The sequence below is a fragment of the Geospiza fortis genome, unplaced genomic scaffold (assembly GCF_000277835.1).
Source record: "Geospiza fortis unplaced genomic scaffold, GeoFor_1.0 scaffold40, whole genome shotgun sequence".
NCBI classification, from domain to species: domain Eukaryota; kingdom Metazoa; phylum Chordata; class Aves; order Passeriformes; family Thraupidae; genus Geospiza; species Geospiza fortis.
In genome coordinates, this window is record NW_005054297.1 from 18953639 (window position 1) to 18981013 (window position 27375).

General features: G+C 37.7%; 1 protein-coding gene across 2 annotated transcripts; it reads right to left on the minus strand.

Moving 5' to 3' along the window:
• Positions 1 to 4840: 4840 nt before the first annotated feature.
• On the minus strand, positions 4841 to 26578 carry TRAPPC11 (trafficking protein particle complex 11). 2 transcript variants are annotated; one of them, XM_031066708.1, is made up of 28 exons: positions 26413 to 26578; positions 25921 to 25991; positions 24950 to 25064; positions 22532 to 22631; positions 21724 to 21797; positions 21405 to 21501; positions 20446 to 20579; positions 19977 to 20124; positions 19434 to 19527; positions 19004 to 19083; positions 18830 to 18908; positions 18695 to 18749; positions 17757 to 17902; positions 16616 to 16677; positions 16377 to 16509; positions 15652 to 15782; positions 14993 to 15148; positions 14325 to 14512; positions 13972 to 14120; positions 12290 to 12411; positions 11512 to 11631; positions 11084 to 11149; positions 10829 to 11009; positions 9132 to 9240; positions 8788 to 8879; positions 7774 to 7907; positions 7235 to 7402; positions 4841 to 5788 (listed from the first exon to the last, which is right to left on the minus strand). In XM_031066708.1, exons 1-28 carry the CDS (start codon positions 26529 to 26531, stop codon positions 5744 to 5746), a joined length of 3168 nt encoding a protein of 1055 aa, XP_030922568.1. In that variant the 5' UTR covers positions 26532 to 26578; the 3' UTR covers positions 4841 to 5743. The 2 variants fall into 2 exon arrangements, with proteins under 2 accessions (XP_030922568.1, XP_014167241.1); XM_014311766.2 differs by having other exon boundaries at positions 5024 to 5788; positions 10829 to 10985.
• Between the last annotated feature and the right edge of the window lie 797 nt (positions 26579 to 27375).

Consider the following 27375-nt stretch of genomic DNA (forward strand, 5'->3'; position numbering starts at 1 on the left):
TATGGAAGACCAAATAGGAAGCATTCTGATATCTTTGAGTACATTTCTATTTTCCTCCCCTCTGTAATTATCATATATGTTTTGATATTTATCATTACAAGTGTTTGCACAGTCACTTGTAGGCTATTTTGAGAAAGCAATCCATTACTGAGCACATATGTCCCAGTGCCAAGCTTCAGGAGATGCTGAGCTGGGATTCCTTGATGTCAGTCAGAGAACAGAGGGTGTATATATCTATATCTGTATGTGTACCTATGTGCTTATGCCAGGCTTACAGCTGGTGACTCTGGAGGGACAAAGGGCTGGCTGCTGTAAAGCAAGCCCACGGTTTTGTTTATTTTAGGGCTGGAGCAGGCACTTGGAATGCTCCTGGTTGAGGGTACAAGACAGCCACCCCCACCTCTGCTGCTCATGAAAACAGGTGCCAAGAAGATTTTTATTATGGCATCATAAGAAAAATCAGGCTACGTTCATCCCAAGCTGCAGGCTATTGGAATGTCTTCTGTGTGGGACAGGGAATTGAAATATAAGGGGTTTTATCCTCATTTAGGTATTCATTCTTCTTTTACTGGAATTTATTTATTTCACTGGCATACATGGGTATGAGTACATATACATGTATGCATATATAAAAGCTACATAATGAGAACCAACTGGATTCAATATATTTCAGCTAATTACTTATTAAAATAGTTTGGGAAATGAGTCGTTTAAATACTGGTTAGCAAAAAAAAAAAATCAAGGAAAAAAATTTACCAGCTCAAGATTTACTCTTATCTACTCTAAAGTATTAAAAACCCCACAGTAATTGCTAAAGAGTACAAAAAAGTTAAACTTTTGTACGCAAAATTATTTATGTGGGGAAAGTGTGTGCATGTTCTAAAGTAAAAATACTGTTGGAGGAGGAACAGTTAGACTTCTAGAAAGATTAACTGAAACTTTAGCCTTAAGGTCAGCTTTGAACATCCCAATGGAATCAGATACTTCTCAGCAACTTCTAAAATAAGGCAAAAAAGTGTCACCTACAAGTTTTAATTTACTTTCCAGGGGTAAATTTCTGATTCTCAGATCTTCTCATCCCACTTGCAAATTGAGACAATGGTAACCAACATGCATAGTTAACATGGTTTTGCATCTCTTTGCATCTATTTTTGGATGTCAGCAATCTTCAGCAATCTTAAATTAGCAGGATTAACACATCCTACAAGAATGGCCATACAAACTTGATTGCCTTTGCATAGTAACATGTTCCTCAGCAAATTATACAGAGATCTGCCATGGAAAATTTGACGTAATTTTCTTGACAATAACTAGAAGAAAATGTTTACATTTTGTCCAGGTGAGGGAATTAATATTGTCTTGAAAAAATCTTTGGGTATTTTACACTTTTATTCAAATACATAAATGCCTGGGTTTACTTCTCCAACACTTGCCATCTCTTTGGCAGTAGAATACCAAGACATGTAGAGTTTTAGTTTCCTAAAATCTCGTTCATTCCTATTATTATTTGCAACATTTATTCCTTACCTACCCCAAATTAAAACTGAGCTTCACAAAGGCTTCTGTCCCCATACCTCATCCTGTTGCACTGCTCAGTCACAGCCTCCACCACACTCTGTGGGGTAAACAAAGACAAGTCTCAGAGCTGTGTGAAGGTTGGAGACTTCCCTGAGCCCTGCACCATGCCCAGGTATGCATGCTCCCATGTGGGACAATGGCAAGCTGTATTCACTCCGAGGCTGAGGGAGCTGTCTCACAGAAGGCTTTAATCACAGAAATACACAGGCACAACTTCACAGGATGTTCCAACACAGTCTGCTGTAGAAACAAAGTAAGGGTTTTCCCAGGAGTACTTTGCCCTGAATAAGCAGAAAGCTAAGACATGTCTGGCATCCAAGGTGGGGAGTTCTGGGGCCCTGGAAAGGCAGAGACCTGTTAATTCCCTGACTAAATGCAGAAATCAGAGTTCATTCCAGAGGAAATTTGCAGAACTTTTTGAGAAAAAAAATGTGTAAAGAAATACAGTAACATACAGACATCCAACAGAAGGTCCCAGTGCCCTCTGGAAGCCAGCACCTATTTGCATGGGCAAGCAGGCAAGCAGGAAGGCCACTGCCTGAATGTGAAGGGAACCTTCAAACAATTTTATTGAAAAGCAGTGAGCTTGCTCCTGTTGAGCCCTCTCTGGCAGCAATGGGAAAGGCAGGGAGTCACGCTCTGCATGGATGACATTCTGGGCAGTAGAGAAGATTGCTGACACCCAAAAGTAGAGAACAGCTGGGATAAGCTTTGACCAGCTTGCAATAAGTCTAGACGAGCCTCCATCTATGTTATCTGAAGTCAGCTCTGTGGATTTTGGCAAGCAGACAGATGTAGCCCAGCTACATGCTAGGCCTTAAATTTAGCAGGATTAAACAGGTTCTAGGTGGCATTTAACACTTCTACTCGGTTTCTTCATCTCTAGGGTTTACTCCAGCAGAAACCTCAAAGCAGATGAAACTACTTTTCCCCTTATCTAGTTCTATCAGACAGCACCCAGAACCATCCCTGCAGAGAGCTCTAAAGAAACTACTCTCTGAAATGATTTTACACATTATATAAACTTATTTTCTGGACTTTCTTTAAGCACAATAATTGGGATATATACTTTCTTATTGACAACACAACTCACTTTACAGCTACTCAACAATCATATTCCTGGTAAGAGGTAAGAAGTGTTATAATCATGAATTATTTTACAACCCAGGGCACTGGGACAAAGCCACTTGGTGAGCAGGAGCTGCCTCAGCAGCCCAATAAGCTAAATGTCTGTGAGGGCACATCTGATACACTGAAAGCTGAGAGATGCAAAGCACTCTGCATGGACATCCTGAATCTGAGAGAGCTAAACACAGTCACAAGTCCTGCACAGCTCCCTATCCTCGACTTCAGTTAACCAGGTAGCATACCTAATCATTGGAATGCAGCAGAGATTGCCCCCTTAGCCCTAGAAGTCTCTTGCCAAAACCATCCCTGGAGGAAGATGGGGAAGGAACTTCATTGTAAGATACCCATGTTGCTCTCCTTTAGCCTAACTTCTTCCCTGAAAAGATATGAAGGAGCAGGAGTTTGTTGTTGGAAAAAGAAGCAGCAGAGGAGGTTTAAGGAAGGAGGTGCCTTTGAGATTTTGTCCTTCTTCCTACTTTAGACACAGTAACCTCAAGCCTGAAGGAGGGTCCTAGCAGAATATTCTTACCCCCAAGAGGCTTCCAATCTCCCAGGTGAAGACAGAGAAAGCATGAAAATAAACAACTTGTTCATTAGGATATCCAAAAAGGAAGCTGGTAGAACCTCAAACTCCTCATAAATCAACAATCTGAGAATACTTCATGTAAGACCCTAAAAATGAATCTGAAATTAAAATCTTCCCTTGAAACTTTCACTTTTCCTTAATTTCCTACAACTAGAGTTTAGTGGTTGGAAGCAATGAAAAAGGAACAGAGTACTTTCTCCACTCCAGACTTTGCTGTAGGCTAGATCAGAGAGGATGGAAAATATTCTTCCCCTCCCAAGCACTGAGATGGGACAAGTTCTCCCCCTCTCACGCAGAAGTAGCATAAAAGGGGAGGAAACTACAGTGCTAGGGCTAGGTCTCCAGCTCAGTAGCAGTTTGAACATGTTCATCTTAATCTTTTTTCCCTGAAAGCTATTTTTAAACTTATATGTAGCTTCTCCTTTCTTTGATACTTAATTAGTTCCAATTAAAATAGACTACCTTTATGTAGTATACATTGAAGTGTGAATGGTGCTTATTAAAATATAGTAAATAATAAAAAAATTGCACTTACACTGAAATATATGTGAATATCTCCTTAAGACTTCCAAAGGGATTTGGGTAATGAATCACAAACATTCCCCTCAGCATTAGAATCTTATGAGTCAGAAAGATAGTCATCATTAATCACTTCTCGAGCATTTTTAACAAGGTGGCTCCTGCTTGCTGCATGTTTTCATTCACATCATTTACATAGCATAAAAGGTGTGCCTCACACTTTAGAGACAATTAGCACAAAATATTTGCTTTGTAGTGTTTACAGCTATAGTAAGATCATACAAAACAAGAAAGGATTCCCTCTGCAAATGAAAGAATAGGAATTGTGACTATGGCAAAGTAGCAAGCTTTTGCCATGGTGTGGGATATGCCTGCATTCCTGTTTTTCCATATTATTCTTACTACTCACAATTTTAAGTAGGAATGTATTTACACAATTCCCTTAAGACTTCAACATTATTGTAACAATGAAAGTGTTTTATGTCATCTCCTTTCTCAAAGGGAGAAAAACCACTGTTAGACTGTTTTGGGGGTGGGGAGAGGCACCCAATTCTCCACCAAACACTTACACTACTTGTATCAACATGTCTTTCAAGAAGAAGTAACAGAGGTGCCAGCATTGCTGCAACCTGGGTGATTACTTAAGAGAAAAAATATCTGGAAAAGAAATACATTTTCTACTCTAAAAAAAAAAAACAAAAACAAAAGAGAGAAAGATAAGATACCTATTCCATGACTGGCATTTAGTTCAGTACATTTAAGCAAAGAATAAGGGAGTTTTAATTTGTTCTTCCCCGCACAGTTTGTCAGTCATCCTCTTATCCCCATCTATATGTAGGAAAAACTCTCATAATACAACTACCTCTGCACTCCATGGAAAAACAGTATATCCTCACACGTATTTTTTCAGAATTTCACTCATGCTTTCCTTCAAGTAGCCCAGCTGTTATTTTGGACCTCAATGCCACAGATGGATGCATCAGTCCACAAGTGAGATCAGAGTTATGAAAAACTGTGAAAGCAATGCAGTTAGGGACAGTTTCAGAAGTACTCTGTCACAAGCAGTTTATTAGAATTTCACTTTGACAATAAATAAGGTATTTCCCAAGCAATCAAAATGTAATTATTTAGAAAGTTAAACAACGCAAATTTTCACAATGCAATTTTTTATATATACATATTTTACTGTACTTTACACACCAGTTCATCCAGAGCTGTACAACAGTAGGATGTTTATTTTTTAAATTCACACAGCAGGAGAATATCAAGACATGGTTTTAATCTGGAAACTGTGTGTAGAAGTAATCCCAAACCACACCAGCTCCAGGTTGGATAGTCCAACTGGTATGACTGAATCTCTGTTCTTTAGACTAGCTGCTGAATTCAAAATTGGATGTATGGCTTACCCAGGAGAAATAGTGCCTTTTGAGAGTTATGGTTTTAAAGGAGTAGTAAACTGCTCAATTGCAACAGTAAGATGTAGCCATTTGTAATTTACAGTGCTACTGCACAACCTGCTCTGTCTTCAACACAAGTGGCACAGGACAAACTTCTGTAAAAAATGATAATTTGTTTTAATAGTAAATACAAACTTTGCACTGTTAACTGTGAAAACATCTTTCAGGTTTGGTCAAATGAATTAGCATTTCTTAAATATTCAAGACATTTAATATGCCTCAATAACACTTTTAAGAGTTTGACATTGAAAATTAACTTCAAAAGAATGCTCCTGTTAAATAAAGCACCAAGATTTCCCCATGTGTTTATTCCTTAAAGAAAGTCTATGAAACACTAGCTTTTTTTTTAAACATTAGTTCTGCTAAGAGTTGTAATTTCAAAATAAAATTGAATTCTTATGGTTTGATCAAAGTGAGCTTTCCATATTCTGTGCAACATCCCATTTCTTTTAGTGCAGAGGTACAGGTCTCAAAGTTATGCAGCTGCAATAGAGTTGTCATCTGCTTGACGACCCTGAGGCTTTAAGAAAATAAAGACAGAGAATTAAAAAACAAAAACTAAAACAAAACAAGCCACCCATACAAACTCCCCTCAAAAATCCAAACCCAACCAAAAAAACCACACCCAGGCAAAAAAGATAGACTACTAGGAAACTAACTCTGCAAAACACTGCATTGTCAATGTAGCTCTGGTATCCAAGCGTAGCATTAAGATCATCCTACTCCTAAAGGTTTCCAATAGCGGCACAAACACACAGGACATCCAACTGAAATTTCAGTTTGGCCCCTGGAGGCCTCAGTTCTTCAGCTGCCCTGGTAAATGCCTTCTCCACACACATGGGCACAGCTTAGACAAGGCCTGGCCAATCAGAGCTCTGAGCATTACTGCAGTATAGAAAGCTGATAATTGTCAATATGTAAAACAGGAATTAGGGTGACAGTTTCTTGGAGAAATTTTAAGCAACATCATTAGAGATAGAAGAGAGCAAGGAAGAAGTTGTAAAGAAGAAAGGAATCCTTACAATGAGGTTTTCTGATGTTCTGACAACTCCAAAGACAAAGCAAAGAATTCTGAAGCTTGAGAGTCCACAGGAGTTTTATCAACACCACATTTGTGAGAAAAAATGCCTCTTCTATTTTCTTAGGAGGACACCCTGACAACCAATCTTGAAGAGCCAGTGACTGCCAGCACACCAAAAAAGTAAGTTCTGCCTATCTCTTTTGGTTAAAACAAAATTGAAATAGTGCCAGGCCAGGTTCCTAGAAACATGATTACAGATGTCTGAACAAGTCCATCTCAAATCATATAAACAAGTCTTTGGGCTCCTTCCTTAAGAGTCTGAATAGTGAACAAAATATTCTGGTGACAGCAGCAGTGGAATGAGAAAGCACTGTTTTGGGCAAATGGATTGAAATCGTTCTTTAAAAGTAAAAAGATCTGTTTTTCATGGCATGATTGAACTGTCTTCAGAGTTACACCACATATGAAAAAAAATCTAGACTGATTCAATGACAGAATGTGTTTTTAGAAGTTATTTAGGGAGGTGTGGGATGCTACAGTGTCTCTGAACTTAGTCATATGGGTTGCTCAAACACTTTTTTCAGAAGTGCTATGAATCATGGCATTAAAAGTATTTGGTTACTTAGCTCGCTCTACTATGCTCAAAATAGAGGCAATTTTAAAAGTCCTTTTACAGAGTCAGACATGGAACAGAACATCAGAGACATGACAAGCACATTCAGTTCATTCACCTAGTGAATGCACTGAAAGAGACATCCTAAAGATTTTGGCTGACAACACCAATGCACAACACAAGATTTTTCAAAGCAAGTGACCCTGTTACAAGCTAGACATTTTAGTGTGCTTAGAGACACTCAACTTTGAACACAGCTTTGGTGGCTGTCCCCAGAACGTGAGCAGCCCCAAGGGGAGCCTTGAAACACAAGTGACTCCTCCCAGCCTTACCTTTACAAAAATGTGTGTTGGTATGAACCGCCTGAGCAGCTGGTTGGTGAAGTTGGGGAATCTGAGCAGGTTAACGTGCAGAGAAGGTAACTGCTGATAGCCAGCCATCAGGGGATAGAAGTTGTATAGCATCTCCTGCTGCGAGCCAGGAAGGATCCGGAGCCGGATCTTAACAAAGGAAGAAAAGAAAGGCACAACCATAGGTAAGTTCTGTGTTCAAAAGCTCTGCCTATTTTCTATTTATGCACTGGTTACTTTCTGAAGCTGGAAAGAATGCAACTAATTTTCAATTCTAGTTAAACTATTGCTTCTATACCGAAACACCATGTTACCCATGAATGACATGGCAAACAGCTCCTAGACAGGTTTCCATCTAGCCTGGAATCTGCATTCATATATTCTTCCAGACAGAATTTACCATATTTTAAACATCTAAAAACCAATGAGTTTATCCTCTCTATACATCAGTGTAAGTCTAATCAATGTATTCTTCACTACCAGATAAACCAGCAGGATCAGTGGATGGGACAATTCTGTACCTGTTTAAGGCCAGAGAACATGAAGGCATCACTGGGTTCCACGGACACCTCCACATCCTGGACTAAATTGGTCTTATTTTGCAGGTGATATCTCACAGGTAAGGACTCTCGAACTCGACCAAATGATGGCAGATCTTTGGAGAGAAAGTAAGTTATCTCAAACAAAATACATCTTCAAGTTACTCAAAAAAAAAAAGAGTCTATTGCAAAAAGCAGTGAAAGATTAAGAAAAAAAGATACAAGAACTAGGCATCTGAAGTCCTTCTGACGAGATTTTTTAGAAACAGATTAAACAACAGAACACAGCTTCATTACAGTTTTTCAGTACCATGTCTCAACATCTAGTTACAAACCTCCCAGCTACTAACACTGCCCAAGAGTACTAACTAGGAAGTCACTTCCATTGCTGCTGACTATTTTCAGCTTACCAAAATCTAATCAAATACTGTCAGGAAGCTCCTTTGAAGTGTAACAGGATAGGAGGAGAGTGGAAGAATCTCAGTACAAATGAAACCAAGCTGAGGAAAGCATTGTAATTATGTGTGTTTGGTGGGCATTTCAATCCCCCTCTGTTCTTGTGCAGGTGAAGTGTTACAAGAGAAACATTTCACCTGCCAACAAGTATCTCCAGCTCTCCAGTCTGTTTCTTCCTGGGATACGCCCAGAATGTGGGAGGATGGAACAACTGTTGCCATAGGCATCTAGAGAAACCTACTGGGAAGGCAGCATCAGCAGAGCTAACTCCAGTCTCTGGGCTGCCACATAACACATGTTGAGTATTATGTCAGCTCCATTGACAGCTTTTAGGAGAACACATTTGTGTAACTACCTACCTCCTCTTCCCTTCAAGGAGAAAGAAGAGCAAGCCTTGAGGCAGTTTTTTCCTCTAACTCCATAATATTCAGCACCATTTTCTCTATTTTGCTACAGTAAATTGAAGCTCTGGGTGCTGTAAAAATTTTGGCAGTCTTTGAAAGTCTAATTAGGACATGTATGTTGCCAAATTAATATTACCTGCATTAACATGGAGGGGAATGCTCTCTACAATCACATGTGGCAGAGTGATGACTGTGTTAACAACAGGGACACTTTCCACAGGTGAACTTCTGCAGGAAAAAGTCAAATGCAGACCATGTTGAATGTTATACTACATAAAGTATCAAGCAAGTATACAAACTAAGTAGTAATTAGTAGGTCCAAAGTCTAAACAGTGCTTGTTACAGGAAAATACAGAACTTTTTTTGTTCGTTTTTTTCACTCCTCCCTACTCCCAAAAAAACCCAAACCCAACATCTCACTATCATTCCTAAAACCAAATCAGCTTACTTTTCTCCTTACCAAGGCCAAGAGATACTTACCTCTTCCAGGAAATTATATAACATCCAGTTGCCACTCCACTAGCATTAGTAACTGGAGGACATCGAAGGCAAAAGCACTCACTGGCACTCTCACCTGTCTGTAAAACAACTATCAGCAAGATTTGGTTTAAAATCAAAGCACAATAACAGCCTAAGCCACCAAGCCTAGAAATGCAATATGACACAAACACAAGCATTCAGCCAGAAAGGCCTTTGAAGTGCTTTGCAAAGTACACCTACATAATGTATAAATCCAATAGATTGGAAAGTATTCTAATACATGAAAGGATAACATACAGATATATGTCACTTTACTTCATGAACAGCATTATAATATCTTTAAGGTACACATAGAATGAATCATTGCAAATTTAGAGTTCATAAACACACACAAAAAGCAAAATAATGTCTATTCAAATTCTACACTTCTATAGCAGATTCCAAGACATCAGCATAAGATGCCTCTGATGCTTGAAAATTAAAATTAACATGGACACATCCCCTATACCTCTGAAATGGATGAGGGCAGGGGAAGAGAAGGAATGCAAGAAAAATCTACTGGCTTTTCAGTGAAACTGAGTTCTTACTTTTTCTTCTTTTCTTTTTTCTCCATTCAAATAAACTTAAAAAAAAAGAGTGCCTTTACATGTAGAGAGTGATTTTAAAAAAAAAGTAATAAGAAAATAGGTTTCGGTCTTTCAAAATTTCTCATTAATATTAAAAAAAAAACATCAACCAAAAAAATGGACACCTGAATGGTTGATACCTACAGGGTTCCTATGTCCTGGCACTTAGCTCTTTCTGAGCATCAGCCAGTAGCCATGAAGCACAAGGTGCCAGAGCTGAAGATGAAATATCACAGTTTGAAGACTAAAGGATCTGGGAAATAATTGCTTTTTGCCGGGCAATCCTTGAATCAACAGATCAAGTAGAGCCTTGCAAGTCCTTGATTACATGAGTGGACAGCTGTCCCACATGGCACCCAGAATACCTCATTGCATCCACAGTTTTGACAGAAGACATAATTCACATCTCTGATGCCACAAATGCAAAGATGGTGTTTTGTTGGAAGATGTTGGATCAGCTCTACTTTTAAGTACTCCATTTATTTAACTTCAAAGCTAACACCCTTCAGTGTAATGGCTGAGATCTTCAAGATAACTTTTAAAAATGCAAATAATAAGTTACTAAACTGTGGTAATATAAAAAAAAAAAGATGGTTACTACCAATTGTTCTTTATAACCTACCCTTTTTCTAGCTTCACATTTTTCAGTTTTGTGACTGCAATCACGGACATGGATCACTGGCCTTTGGATACTGCCTCTATCACATGGTAAAGTGCATTCCAGAAAGTATATATGGCCCAGAAACACTGGAAATACTGAGTATCTTTTGATATGGATATCTAAGAAGTTGCATTTCAGAAGTATTTCAGGTGCTTTCCCTCATGTCTTTTATAATTAGAATTTTTTTACTATCCATCATCTAAGTCTATTTAGTTGACCTAGTCAAGCAGAATTAAATTCTAAAGCATGCTGCTGTCCAAGTTGTATTCTGGCAAGCAACTAGAGTACTAAGCAGCTTTCTTCCACTTACAATTCAATAAACAAGCATCATTTAAAGTGTCCCTCTTTAGTACTCCAAATTTATGCAAAAAGCATCCTCCTGATAGAGAACATACTCCAAGGAAACTTACCATTCTCCACATAAGATTCCAGTTGATCTACTGGGGTCATGGAAGCTGAGAGCTGCAACTTGCTTGTTACAATAGTGAGAGGCCAAGGAGAGGCACTCAGGATGTCTGTCATCAGCAGAAATGGTATATCTGCAAATACTCTGTCCAAGTGCTCCAGCTGTAGAGACACACACAAATCTGACTATTTCTAACTAAACAGGGTGTGACTCCAAAGGGCTGTGATTCCAAAACATGAACAACTTTTCAAACACATACCTTTGTGGAGACAAATTTGACAGCAACATCAAAAGGGAATACTGTGTCTATGGTTACAGTTTCATCCTTTAGAGGCAACGAAAGGGATGGGAAGAATAGAGGAAAAAAAGTTATATTCAAGTCAAGGCCTGGCTATTGATGTCAAAGATTATATGCATATAAAGTTACTTTTAATAATTATTTTAATTGCGTTCCCCCAGGGAAGAAAGTATCTTTAAAGATATTTATGAACAAATATAGAAAACTTTTCTTCTCCTAATAGTTATAGAACTGCTCATGCTAAAAAGGGGTATCATACAGCTGACTTAGCATTTATTCTATCTCCTGGAAATGGTTCTAGGATACTCACAATTACAGTTTTTAGAATATTTATTTTATTTCAAAAATTTATCTGTATAAAATGCAAATAGTGCATCTTTAAAACCTACCCGGTGACACCTGCAAAGGATTTCTTTCCCCTCAACAACAGTGTTGATTAAGTAAGAAACGTAAAACAGAAACATTCTTGCACCAACTGTTCCACAACGGATGTATATTGGTTTTTCCAGCTGCAAAATAAAAGAGACTGTGTGAGTTATATCTAAACTACATTAATTAGATCTAGAGCTGTCCAAAAGTTGTTAATCATCTGACTTGGTCCAACAGGGCAACAGTAGAATGGGCATTATTTTGACCATAATGTATCTTCTAGAATGCACAATCTGGATCATGCAGCAAATTATTTTAACCAGAGCAGTACAAGTCCAGCTGCTTCACTGGATTTGTTCCAGATGCTCGTCTGTTACTTAACAATATAAAAAAGAACCATAACTGTGTAATATATGACATAACCAGCTTCTAACTAACTAGTCACAACTTCAGTTTAGTGCATATTTAGTCCTCTACCATCTTGAACCACACTTGCTGACCATTATCTATTGTCCATTAAGCAGTGCATTTCATTAGCAGTTGAAGTTAGCCTCCTTATTTCTTATCTCCCAGCTGTATCATCAAACCCAGAACATATCTGATTCTCCAATTTAGTCCAAAAGATGGTCTCATTAAAGGAATACTAAACTTCATCTAAACAGTAGGCAAAATATGCCATAAGCATTTAATTTATTGGTTGAGACACCAGAAAACAAACTGAAGTCTGTCTAAGGTAGTCTTATCAGTTGGTCCCTATTTTCTTGAGTGTGATATAGAAGTAAGGTTTTAAGCCTTGACCTTTTCCCCTGGTTGCAAGTCTCCTACAGGGATATCAGGAAGCAGAGCAGGGAAAGCGTCATCACATGCATCTGTTCCATGAAGAGTCACCTGAGTTTTCTGAGTCAGGTTAGCATCTTGCCCTAGGATTAAAAACAGTGTTCATATCCAAACAGGCTTACATCACTAAAGCATGAAAACAATAACTAAAACTAAAAAAAACCCAACAAAATCTCTAAAAGCAATGCATGAGGAATTAACACAGTTCATTTTGTCAAGAGAAACTTTCAAAAGTACCAGCAGAAGATACATTTGACAACACCTCAAAATTTTCCAAATTGAAGCATTTGTACCTTTGCAAGTTTATTGCTTCATCTCTTTGGAAAAAATCTCAAAAATCAGTAATCATATCTAGATATTCTCTACCATCTATGTAATACAACAGGATTACGTGATCCTAGATTTTCTTGATATTCTCTAACAAAGTAGAAAGGAAGTTTCACTGTTCTGTGATTCTTTTGTTTTCAAGAACATGGTTTAATGATTTCACATATTTTAAAAAACCTTTCTTTCAAGTCGGTGTTGAAAGTACATAAAAAGAGATCTATAGATGTTAAATGACACCATTCTTCAGTCAGAGCTTAACTAGAATAATGGCATTACTGCAATTACATGGCATAATTTTCAAAGCAAAACAAGCCACATCTTGCCAAAGAGTTACTACTGTGGAAAATACATCACCTTCCCTAAAAGTGAAATGTCAGATTTCAATTGTTCTTTTAATGCAATCAGCAAACCCACACTGACCTTGCATATCCCATGTTAAAGAGATTAGATCAAGCAAAGAAAAAAAAAAAACTAAGAAAAACAAAAACCATCTATTAAACAGTGCTTCAGGAGCCAAGCCCAAACATCCAATTAAACAAGTTGCAAGAATATTCCAGTGACTTTAATGACCCACACAGTTCTACAGAAAACAAGGCTCTATTTCAGAATACACAGAACGTATGGCATCCTATATGCTAGTGACTTAAAAATACTTTTGTCTTTCAGGATAATTGCTACAAAGATGAATACTGAGTATAACATTTGGGCTTCACACACTGAAAACTGTCAGCAATATCTACATAGAGATAGCTAGGACTCAGACATACAATATATGCATTTTTTTCCTTTGCTTTCTAAGAAATACTGCTTCAGTGCTCCATTGTTCCTCAGATTTCAAGTGGTTTAAAAACCAAACCATGTTGTCCAGGGCAGGGAAAACAAAAAAAGCAGTGTGGGTGTGAGAGAAAACCCACAAAGTCTATACTTAAAAAACATTTATCTAGCACTGTCTAGGGCTTTCAGCTCAGCAAGGAAAAGATCGCTGTCTGGGGAAAAGAAAACTTTAGTTACAAGCAAACGGAATAAAAAGTTAGAAAATAATAGAAAAGCTTTCATGTTTTCTTTCAAACTTGTAAAGATTTCTATTCTGAAAATACCCATGTAAGCACCACAGACAAGCAGTGGTTAAAATAATCATAACTGAATGAGTCTGTTAGCTGCTGTTCTTACCACTGGTATTTCATCATTCCCAACTTTCACTCTGGTTTGGCTTTTAATTACTGCGAGAAAACAGTTTACTGTATTTCTCTGCATTGCATCCACAAAAAGGAGTCAATTATGAGACTGTTGAATTAAAAGAAAATAACCCCAAATACCTGGCTTTAAACCTGCTGTAAGCTTGACATCTTTGGCCACTGTCTCCTCATGTGACTGGACTGTCACAATCAAACAATACATTTCATTAGTCAGGGCAGGAGGTTCATGACGGAGCTGAACAGAAATGTTCGGCACTCTAGAAATAATCCTTTAAGAGAAAAGACTCCATTATTGTATCTTTCTTAAATAAATTTCTTTTAAGCCTAGTTTAAAGGAGGCTAAAACACCCTATTGTATAAGAAAGTTCCCACAACTGATGGCCTATTAAACTAAGAGATATGAGACTCCTGAAAAACAATATGATAGGAACAACTCAATAAAAAAAGACCAGTCTGGAACCCCAGTTACTCACATCGTGCTTGCCTGAATGGTCAAAGTGTCCCAGTGCACCTCATTGTCTGGAAGCTTCGGTCTTCTCTTGAAGGACCGTGCTGCCTGCAGTGCCTCCTGAGAGGAGGAAGCATCTCCCCCTCCTCCTCGCCAGTTCAGAACCACACAGCGGCCAGATTCACTTCCCAGGATCAAATCCACAGATGTGATCTGACAGACACAAATTGAAACACCTATTGGTGAGTCTTCTGATCATCTGTTGTAGGAATGTGGTTTTCCAACACAGACATCATAAATACATGTACCATCAAAAAGCTTCTGACAGCTTGGAGACTGAGGACCTCACCACCCCAGGATTTCATTTAATGAAACAGCAGTGGAAAAAGTATCTGTGTTCAGGTGCAAGCACTGTAATAAGTTGCAATTTCCTACCCTCCCATGGTACTATACCATCACTCACTTTTTAAGTATTGCACATATTTTAAAAAAATGATAAAATTTTCTTCAGTTTTTGTAGTTTTCTTCATGTTTTCCAATTGCCAATAGTTTCACTCACTTTTGATGCTCAGTTTCAAGAATTCAGACATTCAGAACTGCAGTGACTTTTTAACTGGTGCTAGATTAGGGGCACATTGTAGTTAGAGTTCATTGTATGTAACAGTAAGAAAGGTACAAAATAAAAGGACTAACCTCAATCTTCTTTCCTACATCTTCAGTTTTTGCAACAAATTTAAAAGAGAACTTTCTTGTTTTGCCAGGCACTAAGCACATTGTTCCTTGTGATGACTGTTCTAGAATATCACTTTTCTGATAGGCTTCTTCTACAACACAGTATTGGTTGTAATCCTACAATGGAGAAGGGGGGAAAAAAGTTGATACATTCAGAGGAAAGACATCTTTAGAGAGTAATGGCAATATAGCAAATATTAAAGCTCTGTGTCACTGGATCAAACTGTATGGGTTTTTCTGACTTTTCACAATATCAAAGTTAAACTAGCAAGTAATCACACTGCAATTCTTTGACACAAGATATCCATTACAGTAATATAACTTAATGAATCAGAAGAAATAAGACATTAAAATGATCCTTCTGAAACTTCAGCAAGCTTCATAAAAAAACCTAGATATGACAGATGAACTAATCAAACAGAGTCTTATTCCAGTATATTTGTCCCAATATATTTGTCAAAAGCAATAGATAATGCATTAAAAATCAAAACATCTTCCAGCTTAAGCATTATTTTTGGCAAAAACAATTTATTTTTTTAATGTTTAAAACCAATAAAATTTTATTCCATTCTTATTATTAGTTTCTATCACTAGGTCAGACATAGTTAGAACACAGGTACCTGATTATTGAAACTGATGCAGAGCTTAGAAAACCTGATAGGATGAGGACAATCAGCTCTCAAGTACACATCAAACTGCACAGGAACATCAACATGAAAACTTGGAGCAAGAAATTTTGCTTTGCACTGTACTGGAATTAAAAAAGAAAATAAAAAGGAAAAGCAAAAAGAAACAAGAAGTAGGTGTTAAACAAACAATAACCTTAAATTCCAGAAGCACACTCCTGAAATGACTGTGGCAAGAATTGTTCTGTGTACACTCTCACAACTCTGTTTTGCAAGTGGACAAATTTGGCAACTAACACTGTCACAGAAAGACACTTTTCAGCACTTGTCCAAAACCTTTGCACAGGAGAGGAGATGCAGATGTCCAGCAGAAAATAGATAGTCCTGTACACTTGGATGTCACTCATGCCCCCTTTTCAACAGCAAGTATTACTTTGCACACATCCTTCCCTCTTTCCTCAGTATCCTACTTCACAGCACACCTGAATATCAGAAGTCTTTCAAAAAACAGGGAATTCTTTAGTAATCCATATCAGGAATAAGAGATCACCAACTTCTCTCATTATCTCTTATCTTGTTGATTTAGACAAGGAACAGAGCAAGACTGGAACACTGTTGTTAGTTTTAATACATCCTTCATATTTTCATCCTAATTAATTTTTTCAAGGTATAACTACATCCACATTTATGAGCTGGTGTAAATTTGCTTTCTTACTTACCAAATGGTATAAAATCTTGGACTTCTATTGTAAAAATATTACTGCCTGCCAAGGAAACACGGTCAGCCCACAATTTCTGTGATGTCTTCACAGCAGCAGGGTCACAATCGGGTTCAGGATCGGGGCTTTCATTCTGTACGCAAGCAAAGGATAACAAAGAACAACAAAAGAAGGTTACAGACACTGACTGTAATAATCCCAGGATTATTTGAAAGGGTAATAGGAGTTCTGCCACTTACCATCAGAACTTTTATGAGATTTTTTTCTATTCGGGATTTCTGATCTTCTTTAAGAGTAGATGCTAATAAAGAGAACAAAACAAAGATTGCAAGACAGAAGCAAGGGTCTCTACTTTTCTCTTAACTTAACAGTAAATCTTCCCCTCAGATTGCATCTTTCAAATAACACATTCCAGAGGGAAAAAAAAAAATCTAACATCTATCTACCAGTAACAAAGGACATTCCCATTTGAAATGTTTCCTCTTACTTTCACTGGAACCAAGTAAAATATTTTTTTATTAGACAAGCATTTTGTAATTTATTGGAGCAAAGCCTCAGAAGAATAATGCTTATACCTCCTTGTTGTTTATGTTTAAAATAGAAGAAAGCATAGACAAGTCTGGAACACACAAAGAGACCAGCTCAGATAATACTGGAAAAAAACAACTTCAAAAAAACTTCTTCCTCTCACCTTCCTTTCACAGAAGGTGACAGGAAGAAACAAGGAGTACTTAAAATAAGCATTCTTTTCTTGAAGAAAGGTGGTTTTGCATAATTTTCTATTCTTCAATACAAAGCAGAGTAATCTGGCTAGCTCTAAGAAGATGCAAATCCATTACCACTGGCACTAATAGTGGTATTAGCAATTTAGGGCCCAAAGGATAATTTCTGCAATGTCAAGGAGCAGGCATTACACAGACCAGAGTGCCTGCATTTTTACTGTGGAGCTACCCTATGCCACACTTTTCCCCTAAAACATCCCACGTACATACTTCATCAGCAGAGTTCTAGCAAGATTCTTGGAGAAGCATATTTGGGATATTAAAGTCCAGAAAAATTGTGCTAGGCTTGTTACTAGGAAAAATGTTTTTCTCTTTTAGCTACACTACTGTTCTTTGCCATCCCAAAGCTCAGAAGCGCCTGTTACATTATTTGAACAGTCTCAAATGAAGCTCTGCATCTCAGATATCCTAACACAGTCTATTTGAATGCAATGAATTTTATAATAGAAGAAAGACAACTCAACACCCAGTGTAGCACAGAAAGTAGTGAAAATCCAGGACAAGTACACAGTTATTTTGTAGTCAAATAATTTGAAGTACTGTAAGCACTGTGTCTGACAATGATTTGTCATATTTCAAAATATTCAGGGAAGAATACCTCTGCCCAGTAGCTCTAAAGAGTATGTGATATAATCTTTCAGCTGGGCCATCAGATATGAACACTTGAGTGCTGTTGTCAATATGGAAGTGAGGAGGGTCCACCATCCTTCACTGCGATAATCACACATAACATAATCCAACAGCCTGCAACACAACAAGGTTGAGAGGAAACAAGTCATGCTCACCAATACTTTTAGAAACATGCATTTTTTTGGTATCATTTATACAAAATTCATCTTCACTAACACAAATGCTAGATTAAATTCTGTTTATACAAGACAATGATTTATCAAAAACAGCACGAAACTATGATAAAGAAACATTTATTCCTTGAATTTTCTATTTCTAGATAGAAAAATTTTCACAAGACAACAACAAGAAAACTCACCTGTCCTCACATAAAGAACTAGCAAACCAGCAACTGGACAGAAGTGCCTTAGTTCAATATTGCATTAAAAAGATGCCTTACTATTGAATATGCAGTAAGTATTTAAAAAAACAAACCAAACCCCCACAATAAACTCCCCTTCCAAACTGAAGAAATTTAATGTTCCTTAAGCCAAGATGTTTCTTCTCTTTCCTATTTCCTATCCCCCTTCAAGGGTGCAAAGGTCCACAACATATGCATCAATCTTTATCAGACAAGAGAGAGAGACAGACAGCACTCAATCAGTGAGTTAGAAATAGATAATTTGCCCAATATGGCAAATTCCCACAACAGCTCAGAGCAGGAAGTTTTTATGCTCCAATAACTGACTGATCTGTTTTAGTTTCTTTAATATAAGTGGAGTTCATAGACTCCATAGCTTGTGCTTCAATCACAACCAGATACAAGGAGCATGTCATACAAGCTTCCAACATTATTCCATTGCAATAAGACATGGGATCTTAGTGAGAAGGCAGCATGTAAAAGAAGCAATAACAAATGATACTCACTTCAAAGCTTTGGCATAATCTTTAGCATAGTAATATTCTTCTCCCATTTGAACCACTGAAAAAAAAAATCCAGATCACTACTGAAAGTCTTTGCAAAATTAAGTTTGAGAAATGCATCTGATTATCTATACTCACTCAAATGACTTTTCATTCTTGGACATTTGTACTTCTTGAACTGTGCGACAGCATTACTCAACAAAGTGATTATTAGCTCCTAGTGGATAAAACCATTTACCAATATTATTATATATGCAAACATTTGGGTCATGTTAAAACAGCAGATCTTTTTTTTTTAAGAATAAAACTTACTGAGTGAAGAACATTTTTCTCTTTTAGCTGTAGGGATAAAATCCCCATCTTCTCCTTTTCAGGATCAGAAAGATCAAAGCCTGCATAAGACAATGAAAAAATCCATGAAACTGGAATTCTGTCCAGACCCAAAGGGAACAATTTATACCATGAGCAATATGCAATGCAAGCTTCATATCAAACACATTCACTCATTCTATTACTTCACACATAGCTATATCTCCCTAGAAGGGAAATTCTAGAACACAACTATCTCTCCCCATGCTTTTAAGAATCTACCCAAAATCAGCAAACTACAGCAAAACCACCTAGTCTTTATACTGCATATTTTAACATTTAAAGTGTGCATGTTAAGACAAATTAGTCCTTTTCTAATATGTTCTCAAATAAGGATTCAAGCTCCTATTTCTGTAGCAGTAGAGAAACATACTCAATATTCCTTGCCGCCATGGTCTTTGCCCATAGAAGTCAAGCACTCCAGTTTGTGTTTCCAGGGGATCCGGATTGGGATATGACACAGAGGACTGGAAATTCAAATATAGTAATTAAAAGGGTTCCTGCTTTGTTTTCTGCCAGACAAGTGTTAGAAAAATACTAAAATAATACCCTCCCCATATCCTAGTACCAATGCTCTTGTTTCTCTGCTTCCTCTAAGTCACCAGACAGTGCACATATAAATATACTGGAAAAACAAAGTCAGTTCTCAAGTATCCAGAGATGCAAAAGTATATTTAAAAAAAATTAAAAACATGTCAGAATTATTTGTAAAAAAATAAATTCAAGTGTATTTGTCTTGGGGCAACTTTTTCCGTACAATACAAATACATGTAATGTTAACAAGCATCACAAAGACATATATCTTTTCCTAGGATTTCATTTACACATATTACAGATTGTTCCTCTTCCATTTAATACTACATTAGGGAATTCACTATCTGGTTAATTACAAAGCATTTTCCCCCTCCCGACTTACATCATGGTTACATAGCATACTTGCTAGTTGTTTCCGTTCCTGTGCGTAGTAGGCTGCCTGCTGGTAATAGAAACCTGGATTCTGAGTTTGAATTGCTGTCAATCCCAGCTTAATTGCTTCATCAAACAAGTCACCAAAAGCCTGAAACCTGTTAAAAAAAACATTCATAACCAAGATTATGTATAGAACAGCAATATGAACTGAAAGGTACCCTACAAATAAAAGTCCTGATTACTCAAGATACATGACATTTCTCTGAACTTTTGCATCTAAGTTCTATGGCTGCATTTGTTCATACTCTGTTCACTCAAAGAGAAAAGCAGTCAATGAGCAATGCAAAACAGAACAATAGTGTATTTTATGTTCTTGTGTATCTCTTAGATAGAGAGCTAAGAATTGGTATCTTGTCCAGACAAGTAAACCTTTTGAAGTTCACTGTTTATCTAAACACTACTAAGCAAAAACATACTGTTTAGACATCCAGGCAGCATGCTCAAAAGCCAGTTCTGCACTTCCTATTTTTTTCTTGCATAGGTCAATATGCTTCCTGAACTGTGCAATAGCATCCAGTGGAGTGTTATGTTGAAAACAGAGGCGACAGATCTAGGAAAAGATAAAAGTAAAATGAAAACCCACTGTTAGGCTGCTAAGGATTAGCACTCAACATCCCCCCCCGACTCCCCCAGTTAATTCTACATAATTCTGAAGAGCAAAAATTGCATAAAAAATAAAGGAAGAAAAGTTTATGGTTTGCAGGTGTAAACCACAATGTACTACACCTGAAACCATGTGGTTCTCTATTTCATCTAATATTATTTATCATCCCCTTCTTGCCCAAGACATCAACAGAATAGTGCATAACTCATTGCCAAATATAACAGGGAACTTCAGAGCCTCTAGAAAGATCATTATTTAGAAGCCTGCAGTTCTCAAATGGAATTTGATGGAATACAGCTCCAAGATTCTTGTAAGTGGTGGGATAGTTTTGCTTTACCTAAAAGCCCTCAAAATACCACAAAAGTATGGACTGATTCTTAGAGAGTTACTTTCTTCCCCCTAACAAACAGTTACTGAACTAAATTGGCCTAAGCTTCGCAAGAAGACAAAAATATTCAAGGAACAAGCAGCCCTGGTGTTCATTCTCCCTGGTCAGAGTGAGAGTTAGAGCCTAGTCTTTCAGAAGACTGCATCTCAAACAAACTTAAATCCTTCAAAATAATCCCAAACTTCAGCTAAGAATCTTTCTTTTGTGTGGAATTCAGAAGTCTCTGCAAGTCTGAGCCTAATTGGTGTTCCAATGATAACTCTTTCTAATCCATCTCTGTAAAAGCAATATAAAACTGAACTTTACAACTTTTCTCCATTGAAGGTGCATTGACTTTTTTCTTTTAAGTAACAGTTGTCAAAGACTAGAAGTACAGTTATTACCTTGTAATTTATAAATCCTGCCATGGTCTTGATTTCCAGCATGTTTGTTTCATGAGCCCTCAATTCATGCACAAGATTATATGCAGTTCTGTAATTCCTAAGCAGGAATAATTAGAGTTAAATCACACATGATAATAAAGTTCTAGAACAGGACTGCCAACAGTGAAAAACAGCATTCCAACCAGAGCATTCTTGCCAGTGAAGAACTTGCCCTTACACACATGTTTAAATAATTTTGCATTCAGGAAAATATTTGTCAGTTTATGGCTTAGCAGCAATTTGGGGTAAAGAGGGTGGGGGAAGATAACATGAGTCTTACTTGAGAGCATTCTGTGTATCCTGTTTCAGCTCACTGAAGAAGGCTATTTTGAACTGGTGTCGAACAAACAAAAGCTGCAAAACACAACCAGTGTACATCAATCACAAACATCCAAACATACTTTGTTACCTACACAAGTGGTAACTTCAGAAGTTTACATAATACAGCACTTGACTTGAAACAAGCGACTGTGCAACTGTTCCCTAATAGTTCTGTCTATAGTTCACCATGACACAGCAGTCATCTTTCAACAGATTTAATCTATTCAAAGCCTGTTGCCCTGGTACAAGGGAGAAGCTTTGGAACACCCCAAAATCTCTATGCCAACAGAGCTGATTGTGGTTTGGAGCTCACCACTTGGATTCCAGCTTCCAAGACAGCAAAGCTGGCAATCGCAACAGAACATAATGTATCTGAGTGGATTTGAAAAGCAAAAGTTAAAAACTGAAATCAAGTGCAACTCTGACTACAAAATATCTAAGGGCAACACATCCCACAACTTAAGATACTACACTCAAATATGTTAAACCATGTAGATAAATGAGAAGTTTTTCTTTTTTTAATCTGAGAACTTAATTTTGCCCTGCAGCTCTTCTAAGGAAGATGTGAGAAAGACAGACGTAAGAACAAAACCAATCAAAATAAAAGTTTAAATTGCAGAAAACAGAACCAGATTTACTTCCTATACTAAGAGAGGACATCTCAAAATGGAAGGGAAGAATAAAAACATTTAAATAACAAACACTTATTTTCATGTTTTAACATGCAATATAGCTTGCATTGTATTTCACAAATAGGGTAACATTACCTGGTGAGTGGTTTTGTTCAAGAACTCCTTATGAGATTTAACTCTTCTTATTTCCGTATAATAGTAAGTCTGTGCATGCTCATAGAAAGCATTTTCCAACCTGCAACAAAGTTGGTCATAAGTATCACAAAGTTTCTCCCACATACAAAGAAATTCTTAAGTTCTTCAAAATAAGTTACTTTTAATCATGTTTATTTTAGTGTTGGCCAAGGACCTTGTGGTATTACTAAACTCCTCTAAGTTACCACAGAGGATAACAGTCTGCGGACAAAAATCTTTCACAAAAAGAGTAGTAATAAGTAGAACAAGTAAGTTGAGAGCTTTATATACTAACTTCTCATACAACAAACTCTAGTATTTAATTTAAGATAGTCTCAGGATAAGCTGTTTTGATTTTGCAAGGTAATTGAAAGATAAGAGATGCCCTCAAGTCAAAACAACAAAACTCTGCTGAGGCTTACAGAATGCATCTGAAATGCATCTTTTTGCTATACTGTGGGGGAAGGAGTGGAAAGCTAAAAACACCAGGAAATAAAATTTTGAGGGTACAGACTAGGTCTCATCATTCTGTCCAAGCATCAACAGCGACCTCGGTTGCAGAGGTAACAGTGAAACTTGTCAACAAGGAAATAGCCCACAGCAACTCACAGGGGGAAAGGACAAAGAGGACACGCACACCAAATGCAACATGAGACTGAGGAGGATCTAAGGAGCATATATTGTAAGGAGTAAAATCAACTAGAACAAGATCAAAATCTAGGAGAGAACTACATGCAACAGCACTGACACATGCAGGAAATAAAGGCTGAAGTACCAGTTCTGTTACTATAATCTTAATTTAGCACCGAAAAACATATGAAAAGCTAGAAGTAATGGTTACTTTATTTTGATCAATTCCAGTGGCAGTTTGTGAGCAGCATGGATACAATAACAGCATTAATTTATGTTGAGAATTATACTGTTTATATATAAATATGAGGGTGTCAGCAAAGTTAACCTCAGACTGTGACCCCTCTTGTCCCTGAGAATACATTGAAAAAATAGAACTAATTATTGTAAAACATGATTTTGTTAGTTTGAGCCCTTCTTTTTAGAGCTACACAAAAGTGTTTACCTTTCTTCAATCTGCTTTTGAAAGGCCTTCCTAAATTATTTTAAGTTTTAGCTCATGTAAATATCAAAACAGAAGGCACAAGAAATGTATAAAATGACAAAGACATAATATTTGCAACCAGATAGATGCCACTTAACGTAAACAGAAGGAGTGAACTACATGGCCAGGGAGTGGAAGGGGGGGAAAAACCAAAAGCCTGTTAAGAGATAAACCTAAAAACATATTTGTATGGAAAACCATTTCAAACCAGCAGGGCCAAAACCACTGTAGAAGTAGAAAAGCCCACTTTATTTCTACCCGGGGAACATCTTGGGATATCTACTAATATTTCTTTAAAAGCAACATCTCTGACTGTCATTACTCAACCTCACATAGAAATGAAATTCTGTGGAATTCATCAGAATTACCTGAAGAATTCCAGCAAACAGGTCAAACGTTCACTGCTGGTCTACAATCAGTGCCACATAGCATTCATCTCAACCTATGATCTCTCAAATTCTCCATTAGAATCATGGATTTGTTTAGATTGGAAAAGACCTTTAAGATCATCAAATGTAACTGTCAACCTGTTACCAAGTCCACCACTAAGCCCTTCCTACTGTCCCTAAGCACAGTATACATGCCTTTTAAATACACCTTCAATGGTGACTCAACCTCTTCCCTAGGCATCTTGTTCCAATGCTTGATAACCCCTTTGGTGAAGAAATTTTTCCTAATATCCAATCTAAACCTCCCCTGAAGCAACTTAAGCAATTTCTTCTCATCCTACAGCTTGAAGGAAAGCCCTGGGGAAGAGACCAACCTGTCCAGTACAGCCTCCTTTCAGGGAGTTGTAGAGAGCACTAAGGTCTTCCCCAAGCCTCCTTTTCTCCAGACTACAGATCCCCAGTTTCCTCAGCTGCCCCTCATAAGGCTTTTGCTCCTGACCCTTCACCAGCTCTGTTGCCCTTCATTGGACACACTCTGGCACCTCAATGTCTTTCTTGCACTGAGGTGCCCAGAACTGGACACTGCATGGATTTCCATCATCTCCACTGAGCCAGCAGAATGAAGGCCCTTACTAGCACACCAATAGTCCAACACTGGCATGCTGACCCCAGGCTTATTTCCAGTGAAACTGCTTCTATCCCTTTCCCACTTTAAGTCTGGTTTAAAGCCCCCTCAGTAAGCTCTGCTAACTCTTGTGTGCAGATCTCTCTTCCCCTTTGAGACAAGTGTTCACCATCTGCTGCCAGCAGGCCAGGTGCCATATAAGCCATCCCATACTCTGCAAACAGGGCAAGACAGGAGTTTACAACACTTACCTTATAATATAGCCAACAAGATGATCAGTGTGGGGAAGCACAAAGAGTGATTTTCCAGAAAGGTCACAAGCATTACATAAAGCTGCAGCCCTCTCTGATGCAATAACATCTTCCCCTAGTGAAGTCAAGGAAAGCACAAGTAAGAGGTATGTGGTGCTGCAATGTCAAACTAGTTCTAAAAGCTTAAAGGTCAGGTTATCAACCTTAGGTAGGCCAAAAGGTCTAAACAGCATTGAAAAATCTAATAAAGATAAAACCAAGAGCACATTCTTTCTTACTTCTTTTAGAGTACTATGTGCTTCATCCAGCAGAACACATCCAGAAACTTTCTAGCAGCTTTTATCAAAAAATTACAAGTCTGATATAAGTTTTCCATCTCTCACAGAATTAAATATCCCGTGTCTCGCGAAATACAATAGCATCCAGGAAAGACAAACACATACAGCAGGTAGAGCAAAAAACAAAAAATAGTTTGCCAGACACTAGAAAGCACACTAGTAGCTCTACAGAAATGTGAAGTGTATCACACTTCACAGTTCCACATGGTTCCAAAATTTTATTGATTAAAACCAAGTTAAGACAAAAGACCTCCGTAGGTACCAAATACCCTTCCCTCTAAGCTGTCAATGCTTTTACTGCTTTTCCTGATCTCAAGCAATGTTTAAAATGCAACTTGCTTACAAGAAGGCAGGTCAGATGTATTACCATGTAAGCCATCTCTGATACTTTGTATCAAAAAATGCACTTGGATTTAAGAGGAAGAAGTTAGGGATAAAAGTATCAAATGTTTAGGGTCAACTGTCCTGAGTGCTCTTTTTATTTTACACCTTCCTGCAGTCACAGTGCATTTAATGAACGTAGATGACATCAGATGAAGAACCACAGATTATGTGACAAACCAAAGTCAGCCTAATCCACTGGGCCTTCTGAAAAATGAGAACTCCACAACTGTGCATAGAGTTTTCAAGTACCTGGAGGCAATGGTGTTTTTTTCTGAATCAAAACCACAGCAACTTTGGTATTTCTTCCTTGCAAACTTTGCCTAAAATAAAGACAACATAGCACGGTGTCAAGGTTTCACTTCTTGTTGCTGAATAACCAGGAAAAAAAAATCAGTCTAGATGGAAGCACTGGAAGAATGCTACAAAGGTGAAAAAGCCAAACAACACAATACGCTCCACCATTCAAAAAATGCTGTCTTCCTTCTTTTGGGACAGAACAATTGTGCTGAGTTTAACAAGTAAAATTTATGGGGCTGTTTTTACTTAAGTAAAATAATAATGGTTTTACAAATAAACCAATAAAAAGTTCTTTATTTTGAGTTGTATATTAAAAAGCAAAGTTCAAGTTCCCCTTAATTTATGTTTAAGAAAAAAAAAGTACGTTCTAGAATGCAAACAGATTCTGCAATTCATGCTTACATTAGCTTGCAGTACATTATGAAGTAAGTGAAAAAAATTTACCTGACAATTTCAACTCGAGTAGCACACTCCAACTGTTTTTCTTTCCACTGTGGCTCATCCCAGTCCAGTTCATAGAATACCACCACAAGTGCTGGAACCAAATTCAGGTGTTTGTTCATCCAACCAGTCTTTAGGATTCCTTTTGGAATATACCACTCATAGGACGTCCTCTGAAAATATTGAGGATATTGAAGCAAGCTACAAAATCCATTTACAAATATTTATAGCAGGAGAAAGGGCAAATCCTCTACATTCTTGCCACTTAATATGTTTGTCATCTTGCCTTTGCTTCCTATTAAGCCATATCCCTCAGTAGCTCAGGCATCAGGGCCTGATGCCTGAGATATTAGCAGCAAAGAACAACAGATTCCAGGGAGGCTGGAGAAGAGGGTCAAGTTCAGGAGCAAGTCTCATACACTGCCATGAAATACTAGGCTCAATTGAAAACCGAGGTCTCAAAACAGTGCAAGGACACACCAGCTTAGAGTCCTTGTCTTCACCAGCAACATGGAATTATGTAGTTTTATAAGTTAAACTCATTGACATTGCAAAGCAGAAAGAACAGCAGAGATATTCCTTCTGCTGTGTTTCACTAAGTTAAAGTGAAATGTTTAGTAAAAAAAAAAAGCTTTATAGGTTAGGTTAGGGTTTTTTCAGAATACATTAAGTATCTGGTTTCTCCAAAGTTAAATTTTGGGTTTCCTTAAAGGTCAAATTTTACAAGGTACTTAATGCTCTGTAGAAGAGTAGCAAGTACTTTAAAAAGTAAACCATACGGGCTTTCTTTCTCTGCTTCTGGCTCATGAGCTAAGGCACCCCTGGGCTTCCTATGCACCCACAGCGCTCCATCACAACGCCCTCGGCTTCCCCTTCGCCCTCACAATTCCCTGACTTGAAGATCCCACACTTCCCTCCAACATCGGGGGCAGAGGCAGCCGAGGGCCGGCAGAGCGCGGTCCCAGC

What these genes read in the sequence shown, in the direction of transcription:
- TRAPPC11 (XM_031066708.1), bottom strand. Translation starts at nt 26,531, where the DNA reads ATGAACAAACACCTGAATTTGGTTCCAGCACTTGTGGTGGTATTCTAT. An exon ending in AAAAACACCATTGCCTCCAG is followed by an intron (nt 25,065 to 25,920) that starts GTACTTGAAAAC and finishes TGACTTCACTAG; the next exon opens with GGGAAGATGTTATTGCATCA. An exon ending in CAGGATTTATAAATTACAAG is followed by an intron (nt 20,580 to 21,404) that starts GTAATAACTGTA and finishes ATCTTTTCCTAG; the next exon opens with ATCTGTCGCCTCTGTTTTCA.